Raw genomic sequence first — 23,121 nt, forward strand, 5'->3', positions numbered from 1 at the left:
AGTGAGTGTTACACACACCGTACCCCTTCCCACAGTCCTGGCTGTTGAGCAGGGCTGGGGGCTGGCCCTGGCTTGAGGCTCTTCCCTGACTCTGCTGTTTCACAGGTTGAGCCCAGCGTCTTCCTGCAAAAGGAGCAGCTGTTTGGGGCCCTGGAGCTGTGGCCAAGCTCGTTCCCTCCTGTTCTGCCTCAGCTAGGGCTTCCTCTCCCCCTTGTTTTGCCCCCGCCCCGCCCCAGTTTCACAGCAGTTTCCAATTAAAGTACCTCTCATATTCTGTGTTCTGCCTTCTCTCTGGAGGGGTAGGGGTCGGGGTCGGGGTAGGGGGCCGGGGCGGGGCGCTGCTCCACGTCAGAGCCTTTTCCAGAACGGTATCTGTGGCATCCTGTGGTGGGGACTCTGGGCCAGCCTCTGCTACCATCCCTGCAGTCAAGCCAGCGGAGTGTCCCAGGTCTGGGTCCTGTGTGTGCTCTGCCTGGCCACATTGGCACGTCCTCCCTTTCCCCCGAAGGCCCTCTTCTAGCTCTCTCCAAACCCCCCTCCTCCTCTGGGGTCTGGCGGTTCCCATTCATCTCTGCCATTCACCCTTCCCATCAGCAGGAACTCATGACCCCCTTCCAGAGCTCCAATCTGGAAGCATTCACATCCTCCCTGCCCTAGCCAGCTGACCACCCTCCTCCAGCCGGGTCGTCTGTACACCCTTGAGTGGAAATTGGCCTGTCAGGTTCTATGGCGAGTGTGGTTAGTAGGTCTGTGTTGTTGCATGGTCCCCGTCAAATACTCTTCCACCAGCCCCGTGACACAGATTTTCCTGGAAATGATATTTCCGTGTCCCAGCTCAATCTCCCAGACTGCCTCTTTAGGACACACGAGATTGAGTCTGAACTCCATGGTCGATTTCCCCCTCACTCGAGGTTGGGGAGCACTTCCTTCCCTCAGCCAGGACCCAGGGCTGTACCAGCCTGAGACTCAGAGGGACAGATTTGTGTTTGAGTGAGGCAAGGGTGGTTCTGCCTGACACCCTTCCCGAAAGACCGGTGTTTTACTACACAAAAGGGGGTATGATGGTAGATTGGCCATTCAAGGTTGGTGTGTCCCTGTGTGTGAATAAATGTAATCAGGGGTAATCTCCCTTGAGGGAGAAAGATGTGATTCAGGGAGTAAAGGGAGTAGAGGCTGGTCCAGGTTCTGTAAGGCATTGAATGAGCAAAAGCAAGGGTCGGATCTGTTTTGTTCAAGGGTTGTCCTTAAATTCCCAAAACATAGGAGAGGGATGATGCAGAAGTCACCAAACCCCACGACAGGGTGTCGGGATGCTCGAAATGTTGGATTCGCTGGAGGTGGCTCTCGATCCTACTCTGTGTTCCTGTGATGTCTGACAACTACTGTGGGTGTGGATGGAATGAGATTGGGAAGGGTGGCTCCTCAGAGTAGCTCATCTTAGAATCAGGGGACCCATATATGAGGCCACCCAACATGAGCTACCCGGGACAGGGGCAGGATGGGCGCAGTGAGGATGGGAAGTAAGGAGTGACTGCACCTGGACAATGGGGAGCACTTGGGTCCACCCTTCCCCCATATTCTCACCCTGACTCCCTTCCAGAGTCCACGGCATGAGTTCAGGTGGGCAGACCACAGGTGGGATGGGACAGTCACAGACCTCAGGGTCAGAAAAGAACGTTCGTGGGACTTAATCCTTCGCCTCAAATCCCTCCCTGGAGAAGGTGGGCTTGATTGCTGCCCAGGCCTCTGGCTGGATTCCTAGAATGTACCCAGTGCCCCACCCAGCCTGTACCAGGCTTATGTTCTAGCCCCTCTTGCTCCGGCACTGCTCCCCACTGAGCTGAGGCCATTACCAATGAGTGTGTGTGCACTTCGAGGAAACAGAGCTAGCTTAGACCTTGGACCTGCCTCTGACCAGTAGAGACAGTCATTCCAGGTCATGTGTCCCTGCAGACACTCTGGAGAGAGTGAAGCTAACTACAGGCTGGAGACAGCCATCACAGGAACTCGCTTCCCACTGCACACTATGGATGTTAATAGAATGTTAACAGAATGTTCATAGAAACCTTATTCATAGTCACCCCAAACTGAAAGCAATCAAGATGTTATTCAACAGATGAACGAATAAAACCATACATCTATAAATGAAACATTTTTTAACAATACAAAGGAAGGAACTCTTGATACATGCAACAACTTGGATGAATCGCAAATGCATTATGCTAAATGAAAGAAGCCAGTCTCAAAATGTTACATACTGTGTGATTGTGTTTGTACAATATTTAGAAAAGGTAAAACTATAGGGATGGGAAACAGATCACCAGTTATCAGAGGTTTGGGATGGGGGAGATGGTTTGACTACAAAGCAGCAGAATGAGGGAGATTTTGGGGCTGATGGAACTGTTTTGTATCCTGATTGTGGTGATAGTTACACAAATCTGTCCATGTGTTAAAACTCATGGTACTGAAAACAAAAAAGTTAATTTTACTATGTAATAAGTCAAAATATATGTAACTAAAAAAATTAAATGTGTCATACATAAAGGCTTGGGAATCATAATGGCATGCAAAATAGTACCAGCATTCTCAAAAGTGACATTGAAAGTCAGAAAACTTTTCAGCCTGAAATTATATATCAGCTATCAAATAAGCATGAAATTAAAGGTAATATTAAAGGTAATATTTGTTCATGCAAAGTCTTAAAAGAAATTATCACCCATGGTACCTGGAGAATGAGTCCCATCAAAACACTGTGGTAAACCAAGAACAATGAAGACATTAGTTCTAGGAAGCAGAAGATCCCACTTAGGGTTTTGGTAAAGGAGTGTTCTAGGAGCGACACTCTAGGCAACCAATAAAGATTGAAACTGGGCCCAGGAAAGTGATTTCCAACAACAAAGGAATGGACATAGTTGAAGATTGAGAAAATATTGCCAATAGGCCTATGACAGAAATGTAAGCTCTTGAGGGAAGGAACGTCATCTGTTTTTCTCAGTGATGTAGCACCATGTGTTAGAACAGTACCTGGCATGTGGTAAGCCCTCAATAGAGAATTGTTAAATGGAAAGGAGAGAAAGAGTGAATGAGAAGAGAAGAATTTGACACAGCAAGTATACACTGACTCTTAAGGAGTTTTTATGTGAAGGTGAGCAGAGAAAAATGGTGTCGCTTGAAGGGAAATTGGAATCAAAAGAAGCATTTCTTTAATTGGGAGAAACGACAACATACTTGTATGCTGATAGGAATGATCCAAAATAGAGAAAACTATTTATGAATGAGGGAAGTTTGTTTCTGATTGCCTGTATACTCTCAATGAAATGGGAAGCAAGGTCATCTGGTGAGAGCGAAGGTGGTCCATGATCAGCAAGTACCCCCCTCAACTTTCCCGGATCATCTTGTGATCTTCTTCTTTCTTTTAAAATTTTATTTATTTATTTGGCTGCGCTGGGCCTCTGTGGCTGCGCGCCGGCTTTCTCTAGTTGCGGTGAGCAGGGGCTACTCTTCGTTGTGGTGCGCGGGCTTCTCATTGCAGTGGCTTCTCTTGTTGTGGAGCATGGGCTCTAGGCACGCAGGCTTCAGCAGTTGTGGCACGCAGGCTCTAGAGCACAGGCTCCAGTAGCTGTGCCGCACAGGCTTAGTTGCTCCGTGGCATAGGGGATCTTCTGGGACCAGGGATCGAACCCGTGTCCCCTACATTGGCAGACAGATTCTTAACCACTGTGCCACCAGGGAAGTCCCGTGATCTTCTTGTATGGAACTTTTCATAATAAAGTGCTGTGAAAAATTAAAAAGAAGTGCTTTTGTTCGTTAAAAGGTATGATAAAAAGAGTGAAGGCAAGCTAAAAACTAGAAGATATTTACATAACATGAAATCATCAAAGAATTAAAGTATAGAATACATAAAGAACTTCCACAAATAAATATGCAAACAACCCAAGGGGAAAATGGGCAAAAGACACTAAATGAACACCTCATAGACAAGAAAATCCCCAAGGCCAAGCATATGAAAAGCTGCTCAATATTATTACTAATATTATTACTAATCAAGAAATTGCAGATTAAATCTACAATGAGACGCCATTTCACTATCACAAGATTGACAACAATTTTGTACTTTGTTAATATCAAATGTTGATGAGGATGTGGAACAGTTAAACACTGTTGATAGCAGTAGAAATTAGCATGACCCCATTGTAAAAACTCTGGCATGATCTAGTAATGTTGGAAATCTTCTTTCCCTACGAGATGACAATTTCAGTCCTAAGTATGAGCACTGGAACACAGCTTCCCAGCCATTTGATTCTATGGCTCACACAGAAAATGATGATTGTATGGCATACAGGAGTAAGATGACAAAGTTGTTCAGGGCCAGAACCAAGCGGTCCAGGGGCTGCTGTCAGGCTGTCTCTGGAGATGAAGGCCTCAAAGTCCCAGGTCCAAAAGTTGGAAAGCTCTGCCCTGGAAGGCTCTTGTACGTGGGCACCAGGAAACATGCGCCAGAATGTTTATAGTAGCGCTATGAATAATATCTGCCCAAATGGAAACAACCCAAATTACCCATTGACAGTAGAATGGATACATAGGTTGAGATACGGTTGATTCTTGTTATTTGTAGATTCCATACTTGCAAATTCCCCTATTTGCTAAAATTCATTTTTAACCACAAACCAGTACCAGAGTGCTTTCCTCCTCGTTCGAGAGAGCTGTGAAAAATTTGAGTTGGTGGAATATGTTCCCAACTGAGGTCAAACAAGGTGACGCCCTGCCTTCTGGTTTCAGTCTCATACTGCAAGCAAGTGTCCTTTTCATGATTTATTTGGTGCCACATAGTTTGCATTTTTGTGCTTCTTTGTTGGTGATTTCATAATTAAAGATGGCCTCCAAGCTTAGTGCTGAAGTACTGTCTAGTGTTCTTGAGTGCAAAATGACTATGACGTGCACTCAAGAAAATATGTGTGTTACATAAACCTTGTTCAGGCATGATTTATAATGCTGTTGGCTGTGAGGTCAGTGTTAATGAATCAATAATATTTGTATTAAATAGAGTGCCTTTAAACAGAAACACACATGAAACATGATTACGCAGCGATCAGTCGATGAAAATGTTGTGACCAGCGGATGGTAGGAACTTGAAATTGTATTTCCCTTAGGAGCAATGTTTCAGGATTGCCTAATTCAGTGTTCATGGCAACTTTATAGACTGCAAATAACTATCATGATAATGAGAGTCTACTGTATATTCATTTGGTGGAACAGTGTACAGCAATGAAAATGAACAAGTGCCTGCCACATGCGACAACAGGGATGAATCTCAGTTACACAGTATCACACGGGAGAAGTCAGAAACAACACAAATGATTCCATTTACATAAAGACCAAAGGATGCAGCAAAACCAACGTTGTTAGGAATATGAACCTATGTAGAGAATAACTAAAGAAAAGGAAGGGAACGATGAAGACAAAGGATAGAGGTTACTTCTGAGGAGGGTGAAGGGAAAGGAATTGGAGCTTCCATGCAAGGAACTTCTAAGGTTATGGTGACGTTTGAAAAAACACTGCTATAAAAGTTTACTGAGGGAATGAATGACTCCCAAGTCTGTATCTCTCTCTAGCTTTGACCCCTCACTGGTGTTCCAGAACCAAATTTCTAAGTGCATTCCACCTGCATGTCCTATAAGAAACACAACCTTAATGTATCCAAAATCCCATCATTTCCCTCCCAATCTTTCTTTACTTCCTGTGTCCTTATGCTCCCCACCACAAAGTCACTCAAAACGGAAATGACTTCTGCTTCCTTGTGGTGGCCATAGAAACATGCCCCTCCGATCCACTGCAGGGAACATAGTAGATTGGCAAGTGCCAGCTGCCACTTCTCTGGCACCACCATTGTTTGTGCCAAGATCCCACATCCTCTGGGTAGCTCCCAGCCAGTGACTGAGCATGGCAGGGGCATACTGCTTCAGGACAGGGACTCCTCTAAATGGCAGCTGTAGGGTGGGGACTCCACATGAGCCTGAACAAACTAAACTAAACGGAACTAAAGGTTACTGTTAGAATGAAACTGCGTCTGAGATTCTTCTTATCTGACCCTCCTTTCCCCCACGTCTCTCTTACAGACGTCAGACCCGCATCGCACCCTGAAGAAGAAGACTCATTCCTGCTCCTTCTCCTTTATCCTTCACATGCCATTCTCCCATCATGTTCCTTCATGTCCAATCATGCCTTGGTGTCCGTATTTTTGGAGGACCCAAACTAACAAAAGTGGTACCAGGAGTGGTCTGAGAAGTTAGCTATAAGATGGGGTTTATGGACCAGCTCACTCACTGCCCAAATGACAAAGAGCGTACCATTTTGAGTGCTATGTGGGGCATGGATAATCTCTAGCACAAGGTTACCTCCTGATTCCTTAAGGTTTTATCCATACGTACCTTGAAAAATATCCCAGTGGAGGGTCTTACTTGTGGCCTGTGAGATGATTCAGGCCTTTGAATGGTAGGGAGGGCACTATGTCTATAGGGAGGGCAGAGGCGGCTGTTCATCACTGTTATACTGGCGCCCTGCAAAGACATAATGAGAAACTAAGGGACATTACCAAACAGTTAAGGGCCAAGTGTAAGATTCATGGGGTTTTCTTGGTGGCTTACAAAATGCCCTTGCCTCCTGCAGAGACAGCTGAGTAGCTCACAGATTATGCGGTAACAGTAAGTGCAGAACTCCAGAGATGTATACATCCTTGACAAACACGGGCCTGTTATGGGAAGGTCAGGGCCCTTTTTGGAAAAACTTCAGACTCTGAAATGTAGGCCGGGTATATTGGCATGGATGTCCCCAAACGTTGGCTTATCAGATCCAAACGTCCTGAGGCCTCAAAGCTTGCAGGGTGGCCCTTCCTTCCCTAGCAAGAGCTAACACATGCCCTGTGCTGGTAGATGCTACAGAGTCTGCTCCCCCACAAAGTGACAGACGCCTCTCCCAGGGAAACCCTCATCTCTTCCCCATAAACTCACTGGGATATGCCGAGCCTGATAAGGGGAAAAAGAAATTATACACCAAGAAATAACAAGCCTGTACTGGCAGGAGCAGGGCAATATCCCTGGGATTGGATTTTGAGGGTGCTGGATCAAGTGGACAGGAATATAAGAGTGGATAAGCAAGTTTTACTGAGCGGAGGCGCTTTCTCATGCCATGGAATTTAACACACGGGCAAGGACTCCAGGAGGTGGAGGAAATTCACTGCCAGACTGGCCCTTTGAAACTTTGAGAAAGTGATGGCCCATAAGGAGAGAAGTGGAAATGCCTGCCTTGGATTGGCAGATGGCAGAGGAAGGAACAAAAAGGTTGAGTGATGCAGACATGCTAGAACGGACAGAAAAGGTGAGGCCAGTCACATGGCCTCATGGTTATGTCCCACTGTAGGGCTGAGAGGACACATCCCACTGTAGGACACATGTCCCACTGTAGGGCCGAGAGGACACCAAAGCCATCAGGAGCGTTCTGGTGAGAGGAGCCCCAGCATCACTAGAAGTTTGGTGGTTGCTCCCCTCTGGAGGCCAATGCCAATGATGGAAGGAAAGTGGTCCCGACCTGGGCTCATTACCACCCATGGGAGCCAACGAATTCTGACATGATAGAGGGCAGAGGGCAGCTCTTAACCAAGAGATGCCAGCAGACCACATTTCCAGTAACGACCAGCAAGGTCAGAGGGGCAGTCAAGAGTGCCTGCTTGACCGGCAGAAAGCTGAGAAGATGGCTCAGACAGCATGGCTCCCTAGGGGCAACGACAGCCAGCAAAAGGCAAGAATGCAAGAGAAGGAGGGCCATCATCCCGCTAAAAAGCCACAGTCTCCTGCTCAGTTCCTGGTCCTGAGCCAATTCAGAGACTGGCCCCACTGAAGAGGTGGATGAGTCCTGAGGAGGAAGGATCCAGAAACAAGGCAGTGGGTTATGACCGTCCCTAAAGAGAATGGCTGCCAGTTCTCAGGTGACTGTACCCGGAGGCTAGAAAAAGACCCAGACACTTCTACTACTACTGGACACAGGATCTGAGCTGACATTGATCCAGGAGGCCCAAAGTGTCATGATGGGGCCCCATTAGAATGGGGCTTATGAGGCCCTGACATTAAAAGGAGTTGGGAATAGAGACCGGTTCACAGTGAGCTGAATGGGTCCCTGGACCAAAATAGCGGTCATTTCTCCAGTCCCCAAGCTGATAATGATAAGTGATACACTTGGCAGTTGGAGCAATGACTTCCACATTGGGTCACTGCTCTGTGGGGTAAGAGCTATCCCGGTGGGGAAAGCCAAGAGGAACCTCTGACACTGGCTCCCACCCCAGGCCAAGAGAGTAAGTCAAAAGCAGTATTGGATCCTGGTGAGCATAGGGGGCTAAAGCAGAGATTAGTGACATCATTGGAGACGTATGGGATGCAGGGGAAGAGGAGGTAGGAGAGCCACAGGGACGAAGAGAGTGGAGAAGGTGAGAAGAAGTTCTGGGAGTCTCTCTCTGGGGGAGGGAGGAAGGGAATGGAAATGGTGAGAGGGAAGACGGAGGCTTCCACTGAATCCACTGGTAATGTTTCCTAGGGTGCTGGTGGATGCAGGAGATTTTGCTATATCCTTCCTTATCCATTTTAACATATTTGAAATAGCACACCATGACTTAAAAAGTCACTGGGAGAAGTGGAAGAGGGCGGTATCCACAAACGGGCAGGCACCATCGGGGGCAGGCTCGAGGAGGAGGATTGCAGATTTACAGTGCACCCAATCTCCCCTGCTCTGAAACTGCTCCAGCACGGCCAGCTTCTCAGGTGCAGACCCAGAAAACTGGGCCTTTGAGTTCCACAGGCAAGAGGGGTTCAGACACCCCAGGACTCTCCAGGAGGTCAGCCAGAGCAGGTGGCAGGAGAGAGAGGTGACTGAAGACAGAGGAGTATGAACGGGAAGGAGCAGAAGGAAGGTATGGGAGGAATGGAGCGGTGTCAGAGTAGGAGTGGGGTGGCAGACACGGGAAATTCTAACACCCATGGGCCGTATAGAAACCAAGGGAGGCACCACTCCCCAGACATCAGTACTGCTCAGCTCAGGGGAGCTGAGAACTGACAGTTCCAAGAAAAATTGAGAGACACCTGGCTATCCACACCCACCGCCATCACAACTGGTAGGCCTTGGTTGTGCGTCCTTCAAAACTTTAAAACATACTTGTACATATACTTAAATGAATTCTCATATATCACATAGGATTGACTGGTGTGTGTGCGTGTGCCCACGCACGCAAGTGATTTAACTTACAAATGTGAATCCAAAGCCATCGTTCTGCAACTTGCAGTTGGAAGTCAGGCGGATGCTTTCGAAAGCTGTGAGAATGGCCTGATGCATTCCGTTGGACTGCCACGCTTTATGCTACTGGATGCTAAGCCACGTTGCATTCATCCATTTCCTTACTGACGGGAATTTGGAGTGTTCCCAGTTTTTCCCATCACCAACTCCCTTGTGCATGTGTTCTTGTACACTACAGGTACCAGCGTGTCTCCGGAAGAAGTACCAGGCAGCGGACTTGCAGGAGCATAGAGGAAATAGATTCTTTCTTCCTTCCTTTTAAAGATCTTGGGCTAAAAGCAAGGACTCTGGAGTCAGATTGATTGGTTTCAATCCTGCCGCTGATCCCCACGAGCCGAATGACCTTGGGCCAGTGGCCGAACCTCTCAGTGCCTGTTTCCTCACCGGGAAGAGGCCAGTAATAGTTGGTACTATAGTTAAAGGCGTGTCACGCGGATGCATTATTATTTATGCCCAGCGCTTAGAAGAGTGCCAGGCACAGAGTCCGTGCCGGCACTAAGTTGCTTTCAATGGATTCTGCCAAATTACCTCCCAAATGCGTCTCTTGCACCACCGCCACAGGGGTTTGCTCCTAACCTCTCCCACCCTCGGAATGGTTAAGCTCTTTGAAGGTTGTCAACCTAGTGTGTGAAACCCGATTCGTGGTTTTAGTTCACATCTCCAGGACCAGCGGTGGGGAGCATCTTTTGGGGTGTAACTGGCCACTGCGATTTCCTCTTCTTTGAATTTGCCTCAGAGAGGGGGAAGGACTGATGGAGCGAGGCCAACCCCAAGTCTATCTGCCACACCCGCCTGCCAGTAACGTCTGCTGAGCCACATTTGATGGAGCAGTTGAGACAGAGACCTTACAGAACGAAAATACGATCCCTTTGCTCTCTGGCCGACCCCTGATCACTGACTGCGGGACTCCTGTGCCCATTCTCCTGTTGGGTCTTAAGGCTTGCGGTGGAAGGGAGGCTGGCAAATGCTTTCGGCGCGTGCTAGGCATCCAGCGCCTCCATCTTGACGTTTCATCCTCACCACCCCTGGAGCCCGGCGCCCTCACTCGCCGACGCCCTCGACCCCCTGTATACATGGGAAACGGAGGCTCAGAGCTGTGACTCTAACCAGAAAGGGGAGGCGGGACAGGAGGAGGCGGGCCCAGAGGCTTGACAGAGGGAGGCACTCCCACCACCTCCTTCACCAGCCAACTGCCCGGACCGCCCACGGGCTTGCGAGCAAACCAGAGGCCCTCGGCCCCATTGGTTAGGTCTCGACGGGGGCGGGCGAACAAGGAGCCCGCTGGTTGGCGGGGGCCGGACCAATGAGGAGGCTGCGGCGCGGGCGTGAGAGGCGCGCTGAAAGTGGCGCGTCCTTTCTTTTGAGGCGAGCTCGTGCGGCGCGTGAGGTGGCTGACGCTCCCTTCTGAGCGCCGCCCGCCTAGCCCGCCGTGACCGCGACCGCGACTCGGGCCATCGACCGTCGCCCCGGTTCTGGGGCCACCCGGGTCGCGACATGAGCTCCCCGGATGAGGTGTATGTGTTGAGAAGGCGTGTCCGCCCAAAAGTCAGGGAGCGGGCCGGCGTTCGCATAGCCGGCCCCGCAGTCCCGCCGGGGCCCGACCCAGGCCCCGAGCCTGGGGAGCCGCGGAGCGGCAAGGGCGGAGGCGGCTTCCCGGACCCCGAGGGCTTCCAGTCGAAGCGGGAGATGCTGGAAGGGCGAGGGCCGGTGCTGTGGGGCCGCGAAGGCCGACCTGGCTCCCCACATGAGCACACGAGGGACCTCCTGGACCTGATCGACGAGTCTGAGGCGGCCAAGGAGGCCAACCTGCAGCAGCTGACCGACCAGGATGTGCTGGGCGTCCGCAGATACCCGGACCCCGAGGGCTTCGAGTCTGAGCGGGAGATGCTGGAAGCGCGAGGGCCGGTGCTGTGGGGCCGCGAAGGCCGACCTGGCTCCCCACATGAGCACACGAGGGACCTCCTGGACCTGATCGACGAGTCTGAGGCGGCCAAGGAGGCCAACCTGCAGCAGCTGACCGACCAGGACGTGCTGGGCGTCCGCAGGTACCCGTCCCCGGAGAGGTCCACTGCCTTCAAAGAGGCCACTGGGTCGACACTGCGCCTCGAGGCGGGTCCCGGCGGTCGAGGAGCGCCCGGCCAGAGCTGTGGGGAGGCGTCGACGGCTCCAGCCGGCCCTCTCCACCTCGGTGGGCCTGAAGCGGGCCGGGCCTTGGGGAGCCCTAAGAGAGGCACTAAGCGTAGGTTGAACGTGGCTGCGGATCGCCAGCGGCGCTCCGCGGAAGGCCTGGCCTGGCTGCTGTCCGACTCCGAGTCCTCAGATGAATTCAGTGAGACACAGCTGATGACGGTGAGCACTTACCGCAGAGGAGGAGGCCAGGCCAAGCCCAGCAGACCCGAGGATCCCGGGGACACTCCCAGACACTCGAAGTTCCAAGTCAGGGAGAATTACCGTCACGTGACAGGCTCTTCCCTGTCCTCGGCTCCGCGAGGACTCTCTTCGGTTGTGGAAAGGCAGGGCGTGGGAGAGCAGGGCATCTCTTCCCCTAAGAAAATGCAGAGCGTGCTGTGGGGCAAGGGGGGCAGCAAGCCCAGCTACCCGGGAGCTGCTGCTGCTGCTTCTGTTTCTGCTGCTGCTGCAGGTGGCCTGCCGCGGGTCAATCCTAGGAAGAACGGAGCCCAGGAGAAGAAATCCGTTGGGGGAGCATCCAAACTTGCCCTGGGGGGAACCTTCGGTTCCCGGGGGCAGCGAATCTCGGCAACTCCCGTGGAACCGGCCACCTTCCCCCCAATCTCTGGTATTCCGCTGCCTGGGAGACCCAAGAGTTATACCTTGGTCCTTTCGGGAACCAAACAGTCCAAGCACAGTGGTGCTGGGAAGAAATCCGTGGTCAGGTGGGCAAGGGAGTCTGAGGCGGTGGCGGGAGAAGATAAGGACCCAAATAGAGACCCAGCCCCAAAGGGCCAAGTGAGTAGGCCATGCTCCTCCTCTCTCCCCACTCCCCCCCCCACAGCACCCAGGGCACACGTCTTCACCCATGGTGCCTCTGTCCACCCCTCACGGGTCAGCATTCGGTGCCCCTCGGTCACTGGGTCATTACGATGCCAGATCGGGCTCCTTTTCCTAGGGACAAACATTAAGGTAGCACTTCGGGTGTCCTGGGCCCGGTTCTCCACCCTTGGCCTCTTTCCAGCCTCCTCTGAGAGACTTGGGCTGGGATGGAAGGGAGGGCTGGTAGCTGAATTGGGTCGGGGGATCCCTTAAAAGCTTCCCCGGAAAGCCTCAGTATTTAGACTCACCAGCTTCCTGAATCCTCCTTCCTAGCTGTTCCCCAGACCTTCCTTGCAGGGGGCCTGGGCTTTCTCAGTGTCCCACTGTTGTGCCTAGATCAGCTCTGCCTGCTGGCCTGGGGCTGACTGAGGGAGAAAGTGCTAATGAGATCAGCCTTTCAATTCCCTTCCCAATTCCCTGCCTCACCCTGGCCCGAATCACACAACTCTCTCTCTCTCTCTCTCTGTCTCTCTCTCACTCTCTCTCTCTCTCTCACACACACACACACACACACACACACACACACACACACAGACACACACACACACACTTCCTTAGTCCAAATCGGTGAGAAATTTTTGTTTCAGCTGCTCACTCACAGGCCAGGGACATCTTGTCTGCGCATGCATCGTAGAAAAGCCAGCAGTGGCGACGTCAACACCAGAGGCCCCCAAGATCCAGGAAACTCAGAACCCTTGGCCCTGAACCAGGGAGAAGTCATGCCCAGGGGGCCTGCCCCCTCAGGTGAGTGTCGTGGGTTTGATATGAGGGGAGGGAAGAGGGGTTGAGGACAGAAACCTCTGCCTCTGTCTCTGCCGGGGGCACAGCCTTGCTCCCAGGCAGCTTCTCCCACAGGAGACGGGGTGCTGGCAGGGCTGGCCTTGAGCCACATCATCCTCTGTGTGGGGTTTGTGTGGCCGGGGTGATCGGTGGCAGTGCCCCAAACAGCTGCTCCGGGTGTAGACTTGCAGGGGAACAGCCTTTTCTGTTAAGTCCTGTTCGGCCACATTGCTCTCCCACGTGCTGGCTGTGGCTGCAGCTCTGGGAGGGTCGAATCCAGAGCCACATTGTTTGGGGACCACAATGGCGAAATGGCTGCCCCCGGGGAACAGGGGAGGCAGGCCCAGAGACAAGGTTCCGGCTGCTGGGCAGAGCAGGGGCGGCTGGTTGCCAGCAGAGGGTGGTGCTGCCTCACCTCACTTTAGAGCCCGCTTGGCCCTTTCCACCTCACTGGGAGCCTGGGAAGCTGGATTGTGTGTCCTTTCCCTCTCAGGTGACCGGGGGCCACTTGACCATCCCCCAAGACCGGAAACGCAGCAGCAGCCACTGGGAACGCCCTGCTGTCCTTGGGTAATGCTTCCTCTGCATCCTGGAAATGCAGGCCCAAACTCGAGGGTGGGATCTGGGTCCAAGTTCAGCTGACATGTGTGGGCTCCCCCTCCCCTGCCCCCATCACGTACCCCACGGAGGGAGCCCACCTCCTTTCCACTGAGGAGCCCTTGCCAGTCTGACCACCCGGCTTTGGGGTGGAGGGCCCGGGGGAGAGGAGAAGGTGGAGGAGAGAGGAGGCCAGAGTATACTAATCATTTCTCTTCCTCCTCTGTCTGCTGGCCTAGTGTCTCGAGCTAAAGAGAGAAGTAGACGAACTTAAGGAGCAACTTGGTATGAGGAACCAGGGCCGGAGAGCGGTGTCTTAGTGAAGAACCCGGGTGGGCACCTGGGGTGGGGGTGGGCTGCAGGTGCGGTGGGCCTGGCAGGGACGATCATCCCTGTGGGGAGGAGAACCTCTCAGGCCTGGCCCTGGAGCTGGCTGTGCATGTACAACTGGGCGTGTGTACAAATAGCAAAGTACTGTCTGGACTGCATGCACACTTTGACAACCAGACCAGTCCTAGGGAATGTCCTTCTGATAGGACTTTTAGAGATGCCTCGTTGATTTTTCCCTTGAACTGCTGCTTGGTGTGGCTTCTAAGGTTCTTGTTGGATGGTTTGTTTGTGTGTGTGACAAGTTCTGAGTGGTTGTGGCACGGCCCACAGCATGAGAGCTGCTGGCACATTTTGTTTCCCTTTAGGAACCGGTTCCACATTCAATTTGGGTGGTGGGGAGTGATCAGGCCCAGAGCTCTTTGCATCGGGTCTGGAGGGGTTTCAGGTATCAGGGCTAGGCGGTTCCTCACGGGGATAGGGGGACGGGCTTCTGTATCCCTCTGTCTGGAGCGCCTGCTAATGCCTGTCCCTGTTGCAGCCGCCATGCAGTACCTGGCTGACAAGTTGCAGACCCTTTGAAGTGAGTGTTACACACACCGTACCCCTTCCCACAGTCCTGGCTGTTGAGCAGGGCTGGGGGCTGGCCCTGGCTTGAGGCTCTTCCCTGACTCTGCTGTTTCACAGGTTGAGCCCAGCGTCTTCCTGCAAGAGGAGCAGCTGGTACCTTTGGGGCCCTGGAGCTGTGGCCAAGCTCGTTCCCTCCTGTTCTGCCTCAGCTAGGGCTTCCTCTCCCCCTTGTTTTGCCCCCGCCCCGCCCCAGTTTCACAGCAGTTTCCAATTAAAGTACCTCTCATATTCTGTGTTCTGCCTTCTCTCTGGAGGGGTAGGGGTCGGGGTCGGGGTAGGGGGCCGGGGCGGGGCGCTGCTCCACGTCAGAGCCTTTTCCAGAACGGTATCTGTGGCATCCTGTGGTGGGGACTCTGGGCCAGCCTCTGCTACCATCCCTGCAGTCAAGCCAGCGGAGTGTCCCAGGTCTGGGTCCTGTGTGTGCTCTGCCTGGCCACATTGGCACGTCCTCCCTTTCCCCCGAAGGCCCTCTTCTAGCTCTCTCCAAACCCCCCTCCTCCTCTGGGGTCTGGCGGTTCCCATTCATCTCTGCCATTCACCCTTCCCATCAGCAGGAACTCATGACCCCCTTCCAGAGCTCCAATCTGGAAGCATTCACATCCTCCCTGCCCTAGCCAGCTGACCACCCTCCTCCAGCCGGGTCGTCTGTACACCCTTGAGTGGAAATTGGCCTGTCAGGTTCTATGGCGAGTGTGGTTAGTAGGTCTGTGTTGTTGCATGGTCCCCGTCAAATACTCTTCCACCAGCCCCGTGACACAGATTTTCCTGGAAATGATATTTCCGTGTCCCAGCTCAATCTCCCAGACTGCCTCTTTAGGACACACGAGATTGAGTCTGAACTCCATGGTCGATTTCCCCCTCACTCGAGGTTGGGGAGCACTTCCTTCCCTCAGCCAGGACCCAGGGCTGTACCAGCCTGAGACTCAGAGGGACAGATTTGTGTTTGAGTGAGGCAAGGGTGGTTCTGCCTGACACCCTTCCCGAAAGACCGGTGTTTTACTACACAAAAGGGGGTATGATGGTAGATTGGCCATTCAAGGTTGGTGTGTCCCTGTGTGTGAATAAATGTAATCAGGGGTAATCTCCCTTGAGGGAGAAAGATGTGATTCAGGGAGTAAAGGGAGTAGAGGCTGGTCCAGGTTCTGTAAGGCATTGAATGAGCAAAAGCAAGGGTCGGATCTGTTTTGTTCAAAGGTTGTCGTTAAATTCCCAAAACATAGGAGGGGGATGATGCAGAAGTCACCAACCCCCACGACAGGGTGTCGGGATGCTCGAAATGTTGGATTCGCTGGAGGTGGCTCTCGATCCTACTCTGTGTTCCTGTGATGTCTGACAACTACTGTGGGTGTGGATGGAATGAGATTGGGAAGGGTGGCTCCTCAGAGTAGCTCATCTTAGAATCAGGGGACCCATATATGAGGCCACCCAACATGAGCTACCCGGGACAGGGGCAGGATGGGCGCAGTGAGGATGGGAAGTAAGGAGTGACTGCACCTGGACAATGGGGAGCACTTGGGTCCACCCTTCCCCCATATTCTCACCCTGACTCCCTTCCAGAGTCCATGGCACGAGTTCAGGTGGGCAGACCACAGGTGGGATGGGACAGTCACAGACCTCAGGGTCAGAAAAGAACGTTCGTGGGACTTAATCCTTCGCCTCAAATCCCTCCCTGGAGAAGGTGGGCTTGATTGCTGCCCAGGCCTCTGGCTGGATTCCTAGAATGTACCCAGTGCCCCACCCAGCCTGTACCAGGCTTATGTTCTAGCCCCTCTTGCTCCGGCACTGCTCCCCACTGAGCTGAGGCCATTACCAATGAGTGTGTGTGCACTTCGAGGAAACAGAGCTAGCTTAGACCTTGGACCTGCCTCTGACCAGTAGAGACAGTCATTCCAGGTCATGTGTCCCTGCAGACACTCTGGAGAGAGTGAAGCTAACTACAGGCTGGAGACAGCCATCACAGGAACTCGCTTCCCACTGCACACTATGGATGTTAATAGAATGTTAACAGAATGTTCATAGAAACCTTATTCATAGTCACCCCAAACTGAAAGCAATCAAGATGTTATTCAACAGATGAACGAATAAAACCATACATCTATAAATGAAACATTTTTTAACAATACAAAGGAAGGAACTCTTGATACATGCAACAACTTGGATGAATCGCAAATGCATTATGCTAAATGAAAGAAGCCAGTCTCAAAATGTTACATACTGTGTGATTGTGTTTGTATAATATTTGGAAAAGGTAAAACTATAGGGATGGGAAACAGATCACCAGTTATCAGAGGTTTGGGATGGGGGAGATGGTTTGACTACAAAGCAGCAGAATGAGGGAGATTTTGGGGCTGATGGAACTGTTTTGTATCCTGATTGTGGTGATAGTTACACAAATCTGTCCATGTGTTAAAACTCATGGTACTGAAAACAAAAAAGTTAATTTTACTATGTAATAAATCAAAATATATGTAACTAAAAAAATTAAATGTGTCATACATAAAGGCTTGGGAATCATAATGGCATGCAAAATAGTACCAGCATTCTCAAAAGTGACATTGAAAGTCAGAAAACTTTTCAGCCTGAAATTATATATCAGCTATCAAATAAGCATGAAATTAAAGGTAATATTAAAGGTAATATTTGTTCATGCAAAGTCTTAAAAGAAATTATCACCCATGGTACCTGGAGAATGAGTCCCATCAAAACACTGTGGTAAACCAAGAACAATGAAGACATTAGTTCTAGGAAGCAGAAGATCCCACTTAGGGTTTTGGTAAAGGAGTGTTCTAGGAGCGACACTCTAGGCAACCAATAAAGATTGAAACTGGGCCCAGGAAAGTGATTTCCAACAACAAAGGAATGGACATAGTTGAAGATTGAGAAAATATTGCCAATAGGCCTATGACAGAAATGTAAGCTCTTGAGGGAAGGAACGTCATCTGTTTTTCTCAGTGATGTAGCACCATGTGTTAGAACAGTACCTGGCATGTGGTAAGCCCTCAATAGAGAATTGTTAAATGGAAAGGAGAGAAAGAGTGAATGAGAAGAGAAGAATTTGACACAGCAAGTATACACTGACTCTTAAGGAGTTTTTATGTGAAGGTGAGCAGAGAAAAATGGTGTCGCTTGAAGGGAAATTGGAATCAAAAGAAGCTTTTCTTTAATTGGGAGAAACGACAACATACTTGTATGCTGATAGGAATGATCCAAAATAGAGAAAACTATTTATGAATGAGGGAAGTTTGTTTCTGATTGCCTGTATACTCTCAATGAAATGGGAAGCAAGGTCATCTGGTGAGAGCGAAGGTGGTCCATGATCAGCAAGTACCCCCCTCAACTTTCCCGGATCATCTTGTGATCTTCTTCTTTCTTTTAAAATTTTATTTATTTATTTGGCTGCGCTGGGCCTCTGTGGCTGCGCGCCGGCTTTCTCTAGTTGCGGTGAGCAGGGGCTACTCTTCGTTGTGGTGCGCGGGCTTCTCATTGCAGTGGCTTCTCTTGTTGTGGAGCATGGGCTCTAGGCACGCAGGCTTCAGCAGTTGTGGCACGCAGGCTCTAGAGCACAGGCTCCAGTAGCTGTGCCGCACAGGCTTAGTTGCTCCGTGGCATAGGGGATCTTCTGGGACCAGGGATCGAACCCGTGTCCCCTACATTGGCAGACAGATTCCTAACCGCTGTGCCACCAGGGAAGTCCCGTGATCTTCTTGTATGGAACTTTTCATAATAAAGTGCTGTGAAAAATTAAAAAGAAGTGCTTTTGTTCGTTAAAAGGTATGATAAAAAGAGTGAAGGCAAGCTAAAAACTAGAAGATATTTACATAACATGAAATCATCAAAGAATTAAAGTATAGAATACATAAAGAACTTCCACAAATAAATATGCAAACAACCCAAGGGGAAAATGGGCAAAAGACACTAAATGAACACCTCATAGACAAGAAAATCCCCAAGGCCAAGCATATGAAAAGCTGCTCAATATTATTACTAATATTATTACTAATCAAGAAATTGCAGATTAAATCTACAATGAGACGCCATTTCACTATCACAAGATTGACAACAATTTTGTACTTTGTTAATATCAAATGTTGATGAGGATGTGGAACAGTTAAACACTGTTGATAGCAGTAGAAATTAGCATGACCCCATTGTACAAACTCTGGCATGATCTAGTAATGTTGGAAATCTTCTTTCCCTACGAGATGACAATTTCAGTCCTAAGTATGAGCACTGGAACACAGCTTCCCAGCCATTTGATTCTATGGCTCACACAGAAAATGATGATTGTATGGCATACAGGAGTAAGATGACAAAGTTGTTCAGGGCCAGAACCAAGCGGTCCAGGGGCTGCTGTCAGGCTGTCTCTGGAGATGAAGGCCTCAAAGTCCCAGGTCCAAAAGTTGGAAAGCTCTGCCCTGGAAGGCTCTTGTACGTGGGCACCAGGAAACATGCGCCAGAATGTTTATAGTAGCGCTATGAATAATATCTGCCCAAATGGAAACAACCCAAATTACCCATTGACAGTAGAATGGATACATAGGTTGAGATACGGTTGATTCTTGTTATTTGTAGATTCCATACTTGCAAATTCCCCTATTTGCTAAAATTCATTTTTAACCACAAACCAGTACCAGAGTGCTTTCCTCCTCGTTCGAGAGAGCTGTGAAAAATTTGAGTTGGTGGAATATGTTCCCAACTGAGGTCAAACAAGGTGACGCCCTGCCTTCTGGTTTCAGTCTCATACTGCAAGCAAGTGTCCTTTTCATGATTTATTTGGTGCCACATAGTTTGCATTTTTGTGCTTCTTTGTTGGTGATTTCATAATTAAAGATGGCCTCCAAGCTTAGTGCTGAAGTACTGTCTAGTGTTCTTGAGTGCAAAATGACTATGACGTGCACTCAAGAAAATATGTGTGTTACATAAACCTTGTTCAGGCATGATTTATAATGCTGTTGGCTGTGAGGTCAGTGTTAATGAATCAATAATATTTGTATTAAATAGAGTGCCTTTAAACAGAAACACACATGAAACATGATTACGCAGCGATCAGTCGATGAAAATGTTGTGACCAGCGGATGGTAGGAACTTGAAATTGTATTTCCCTTAGGAGCAATGTTTCAGGATTGCCTAATTCAGTGTTCATGGCAACTTTATAGACTGCAAATAACTATCATGATAATGAGAGTCTACTGTATATTCATTTGGTGGAACAGTGTACAGCAATGAAAATGAACAAGTGCCTGCCACATGCGACAACAGGGATGAATCTCAGTTACACAGTATCACACGGGAGAAGTCAGAAACAACACAAATGATTCCATTTACATAAAGACCAAAGGATGCAGCAAAACCAACGTTGTTAGGAATATGAACCTATGTAGAGAATAACTAAAGAAAAGGAAGGGAACGATGAAGACAAAGGATAGAGGTTACTTCTGAGGAGGGTGAAGGGAAAGGAATTGGAGCTTCCATGCAAGGAACTTCTAAGGTTATGGTGACGTTTGAAAAAACACTGCTATAAAAGTTTACTGAGGGAATGAATGACTCCCAAGTCTGTATCTCTCTCTAGCTTTGACCCCTCACTGGTGTTCCAGAACCAAATTTCTAAGTGCATTCCACCTGCATGTCCTATAAGAAACACAACCTTAATGTATCCAAAATCCCATCATTTCCCTCCCAATCTTTCTTTACTTCCTGTGTCCTTATGCTCCCCACCACAAAGTCACTCAAAACGGAAATGACTTCTGCTTCCTTGTGGTGGCCATAGAAACATGCCCCTCCGATCCACTGCAGGGAACATAGTAGATTGGCAAGTGCCAGCTGCCACTTCTCTGGCACCACCATTGTTTGTGCCAAGATCCCACATCCTCTGGGTAGCTCCCAGCCAGTGACTGAGCATGGCAGGGGCATACTGCTTCAGGACAGGGACTCCTCTAAATGGCAGCTGTAGGGTGGGGACTCCACATGAGCCTGAACAAACTAAACTAAACGGAACTAAAGGTTACTGTTAGAATGAAACTGCGTCTGAGATTCTTCTTATCTGACCCTCCTTTCCCCCACGTCTCTCTTACAGACGTCAGACCCGCATCGCACCCTGAAGAAGAAGACTCATTCCTGCTCCTTCTCCTTTATCCTTCACATGCCATTCTCCCATCATGTTCCTTCATGTCCAATCATGCCTTGGTGTCCGTATTTTTGGAGGACCCAAACTAACAAAAGTGGTACCAGGAGTGGTCTGAGAAGTTAGCTATAAGATGGGGTTTATGGACCAGCTCACTCACTGCCCAAATGACAAAGAGCGTACCATTTTGAGTGCTATGTGGGGCATGGATAATCTCTAGCACAAGGTTACCTCCTGATTCCTTAAGGTTTTATCCATACGTACCTTGAAAAATATCCCAGTGGAGGGTCTTACTTGTGGCCTGTGAGATGATTCAGGCCTTTGAATGGTAGGGAGGGCACTATGTCTATAGGGAGGGCAGAGGCGGCTGTTCATCACTGTTATACTGGCGCCCTGCAAAGACATAATGAGAAACTAAGGGACATTACCAAACAGTTAAGGGCCAAGTGTAAGATTCATGGGGTTTTCTTGGTGGCTTACAAAATGCCCTTGCCTCCTGCAGAGACAGCTGAGTAGCTCACAGATTATGCGGTAACAGTAAGTGCAGAACTCCAGAGATGTATACATCCTTGACAAACACGGGCCTGTTATGGGAAGGTCAGGGCCCTTTTTGGAAAAACTTCAGACTCTGAAATGTAGGCCGGGTATATTGGCATGGATGTCCCCAAACGTTGGCTTATCAGATCCAAACGTCCTGAGGCCTCAAAGCTTGCAGGGTGGCCCTTCCTTCCCTAGCAAGAGCTAACACATGCCCTGTGCTGGTAGATGCTACAGAGTCTGCTCCCCCACAAAGTGACAGACGCCTCTCCCAGGGAAACCCTCATCTCTTCCCCATAAACTCACTGGGATATGCCGAGCCTGATAAGGGGAAAAAGAAATTATACACCAAGAAATAACAAGCCTGTACTGGCAGGAGCAGGGCAATATCCCTGGGATTGGATTTTGAGGGTGCTGGATCAAGTGGACAGGAATATAAGAGTGGATAAGCAAGTTTTACTGAGCGGAGGCGCTTTCTCATGCCATGGAATTTAACACACGGGCAAGGACTCCAGGAGGTGGAGGAAATTCACTGCCAGACTGGCCCTTTGAAACTTTGAGAAAGTGATGGCCCATAAGGAGAGAAGTGGAAATGCCTGCCTTGGATTGGCAGATGGCAGAGGAAGGAACAAAAAGGTTGAGTGATGCAGACATGCTAGAACGGACAGAAAAGGTGAGGCCAGTCACATGGCCTCATGGTTATGTCCCACTGTAGGGCTGAGAGGACACATCCCACTGTAGGACACATGTCCCACTGTAGGGCCGAGAGGACACCAAAGCCATCAGGAGCGTTCTGGTGAGAGGAGCCCCAGCATCACTAGAAGTTTGGTGGTTGCTCCCCTCTGGAGGCCAATGCCAATGATGGAAGGAAAGTGGTCCCGACCTGGGCTCATTACCACCCATGGGAGCCAACGAATTCTGACATGATAGAGGGCAGAGGGCAGCTCTTAACCAAGAGATGCCAGCAGACCACATTTCCAGTAACGACCAGCAAGGTCAGAGGGGCAGTCAAGAGTGCCTGCTTGACCGGCAGAAAGCTGAGAAGATGGCTCAGACAGCATGGCTCCCTAGGGGCAACGACAGCCAGCAAAAGGCAAGAATGCAAGAGAAGGAGGGCCATCATCCCGCTAAAAAGCCACAGTCTCCTGCTCAGTTCCTGGTCCTGAGCCAATTCAGAGACTGGCCCCACTGAAGAGGTGGATGAGTCCTGAGGAGGAAGGATCCAGAAACAAGGCAGTGGGTTATGACCGTCCCTAAAGAGAATGGCTGCCAGTTCTCAGGTGACTGTACCCGGAGGCTAGAAAAAGACCCAGACACTTCTACTACTACTGGACACAGGATCTGAGCTGACATTGATCCAGGAGGCCCAAAGTGTCATGATGGGGCCCCATTAGAATGGGGCTTATGAGGCCCTGACATTAAAAGGAGTTGGGAATAGAGACCGGTTCACAGTGAGCTGAATGGGTCCCTGGACCAAAATAGCGGTCATTTCTCCAGTCCCCAAGCTGATAATGATAAGTGATACACTTGGCAGTTGGAGCAATGACTTCCACATTGGGTCACTGCTCTGTGGGGTAAGAGCTATCCCGGTGGGGAAAGCCAAGAGGAACCTCTGACACTGGCTCCCACCCCAGGCCAAGAGAGTAAGTCAAAAGCAGTATTGGATCCTGGTGAGCATAGGGGGCTAAAGCAGAGATTAGTGACATCGTTGGAGACGTATGGGATGCAGGGGAAGAGGAGGT

General features: G+C 50.1%; 1 protein-coding gene across 1 annotated transcript; it reads left to right on the forward strand.

Annotated features, from left to right (window-relative positions):
- The first annotated feature begins 8,931 nt into the window (after positions 1 to 8,931).
- Positions 8,932 to 14,673, forward strand: LOC132513131 (uncharacterized protein CXorf49 homolog). Its single transcript, XM_060137324.1, has 7 exons — positions 8,932 to 8,956; positions 10,760 to 11,127; positions 11,335 to 12,303; positions 12,975 to 13,131; positions 13,661 to 13,782; positions 14,004 to 14,049; positions 14,633 to 14,673. Exons 1-7 carry the CDS (start codon positions 8,932 to 8,934, stop codon positions 14,671 to 14,673), a joined length of 1,728 nt encoding a protein of 575 aa, XP_059993307.1.
- The last annotated feature ends 8,448 nt before the right edge of the window (positions 14,674 to 23,121 follow it).

This window comes from Lagenorhynchus albirostris, chromosome X (genome assembly GCF_949774975.1).
Source record: "Lagenorhynchus albirostris chromosome X, mLagAlb1.1, whole genome shotgun sequence".
NCBI classification, from domain to species: Eukaryota; Metazoa; Chordata; class Mammalia; order Artiodactyla; family Delphinidae; genus Lagenorhynchus; species Lagenorhynchus albirostris.

Bases quoted from the DNA above. Each gene is read 5' to 3' on its own strand.
- LOC132513131 (XM_060137324.1), top strand. From the start codon at position 8,932: ATGAACGGGAAGGAGCAGAAGGAAG. The intron at 8,957-10,759 runs GTATGGGAGGAA...CCGCCCGCCTAG, and splicing joins CGGGAAGGAGCAGAAGGAAG to CCCGCCGTGACCGCGACCGC. The intron at 12,304-12,974 runs GTGAGTAGGCCA...TTTTTGTTTCAG, and splicing joins ACCCAGCCCCAAAGGGCCAA to CTGCTCACTCACAGGCCAGG.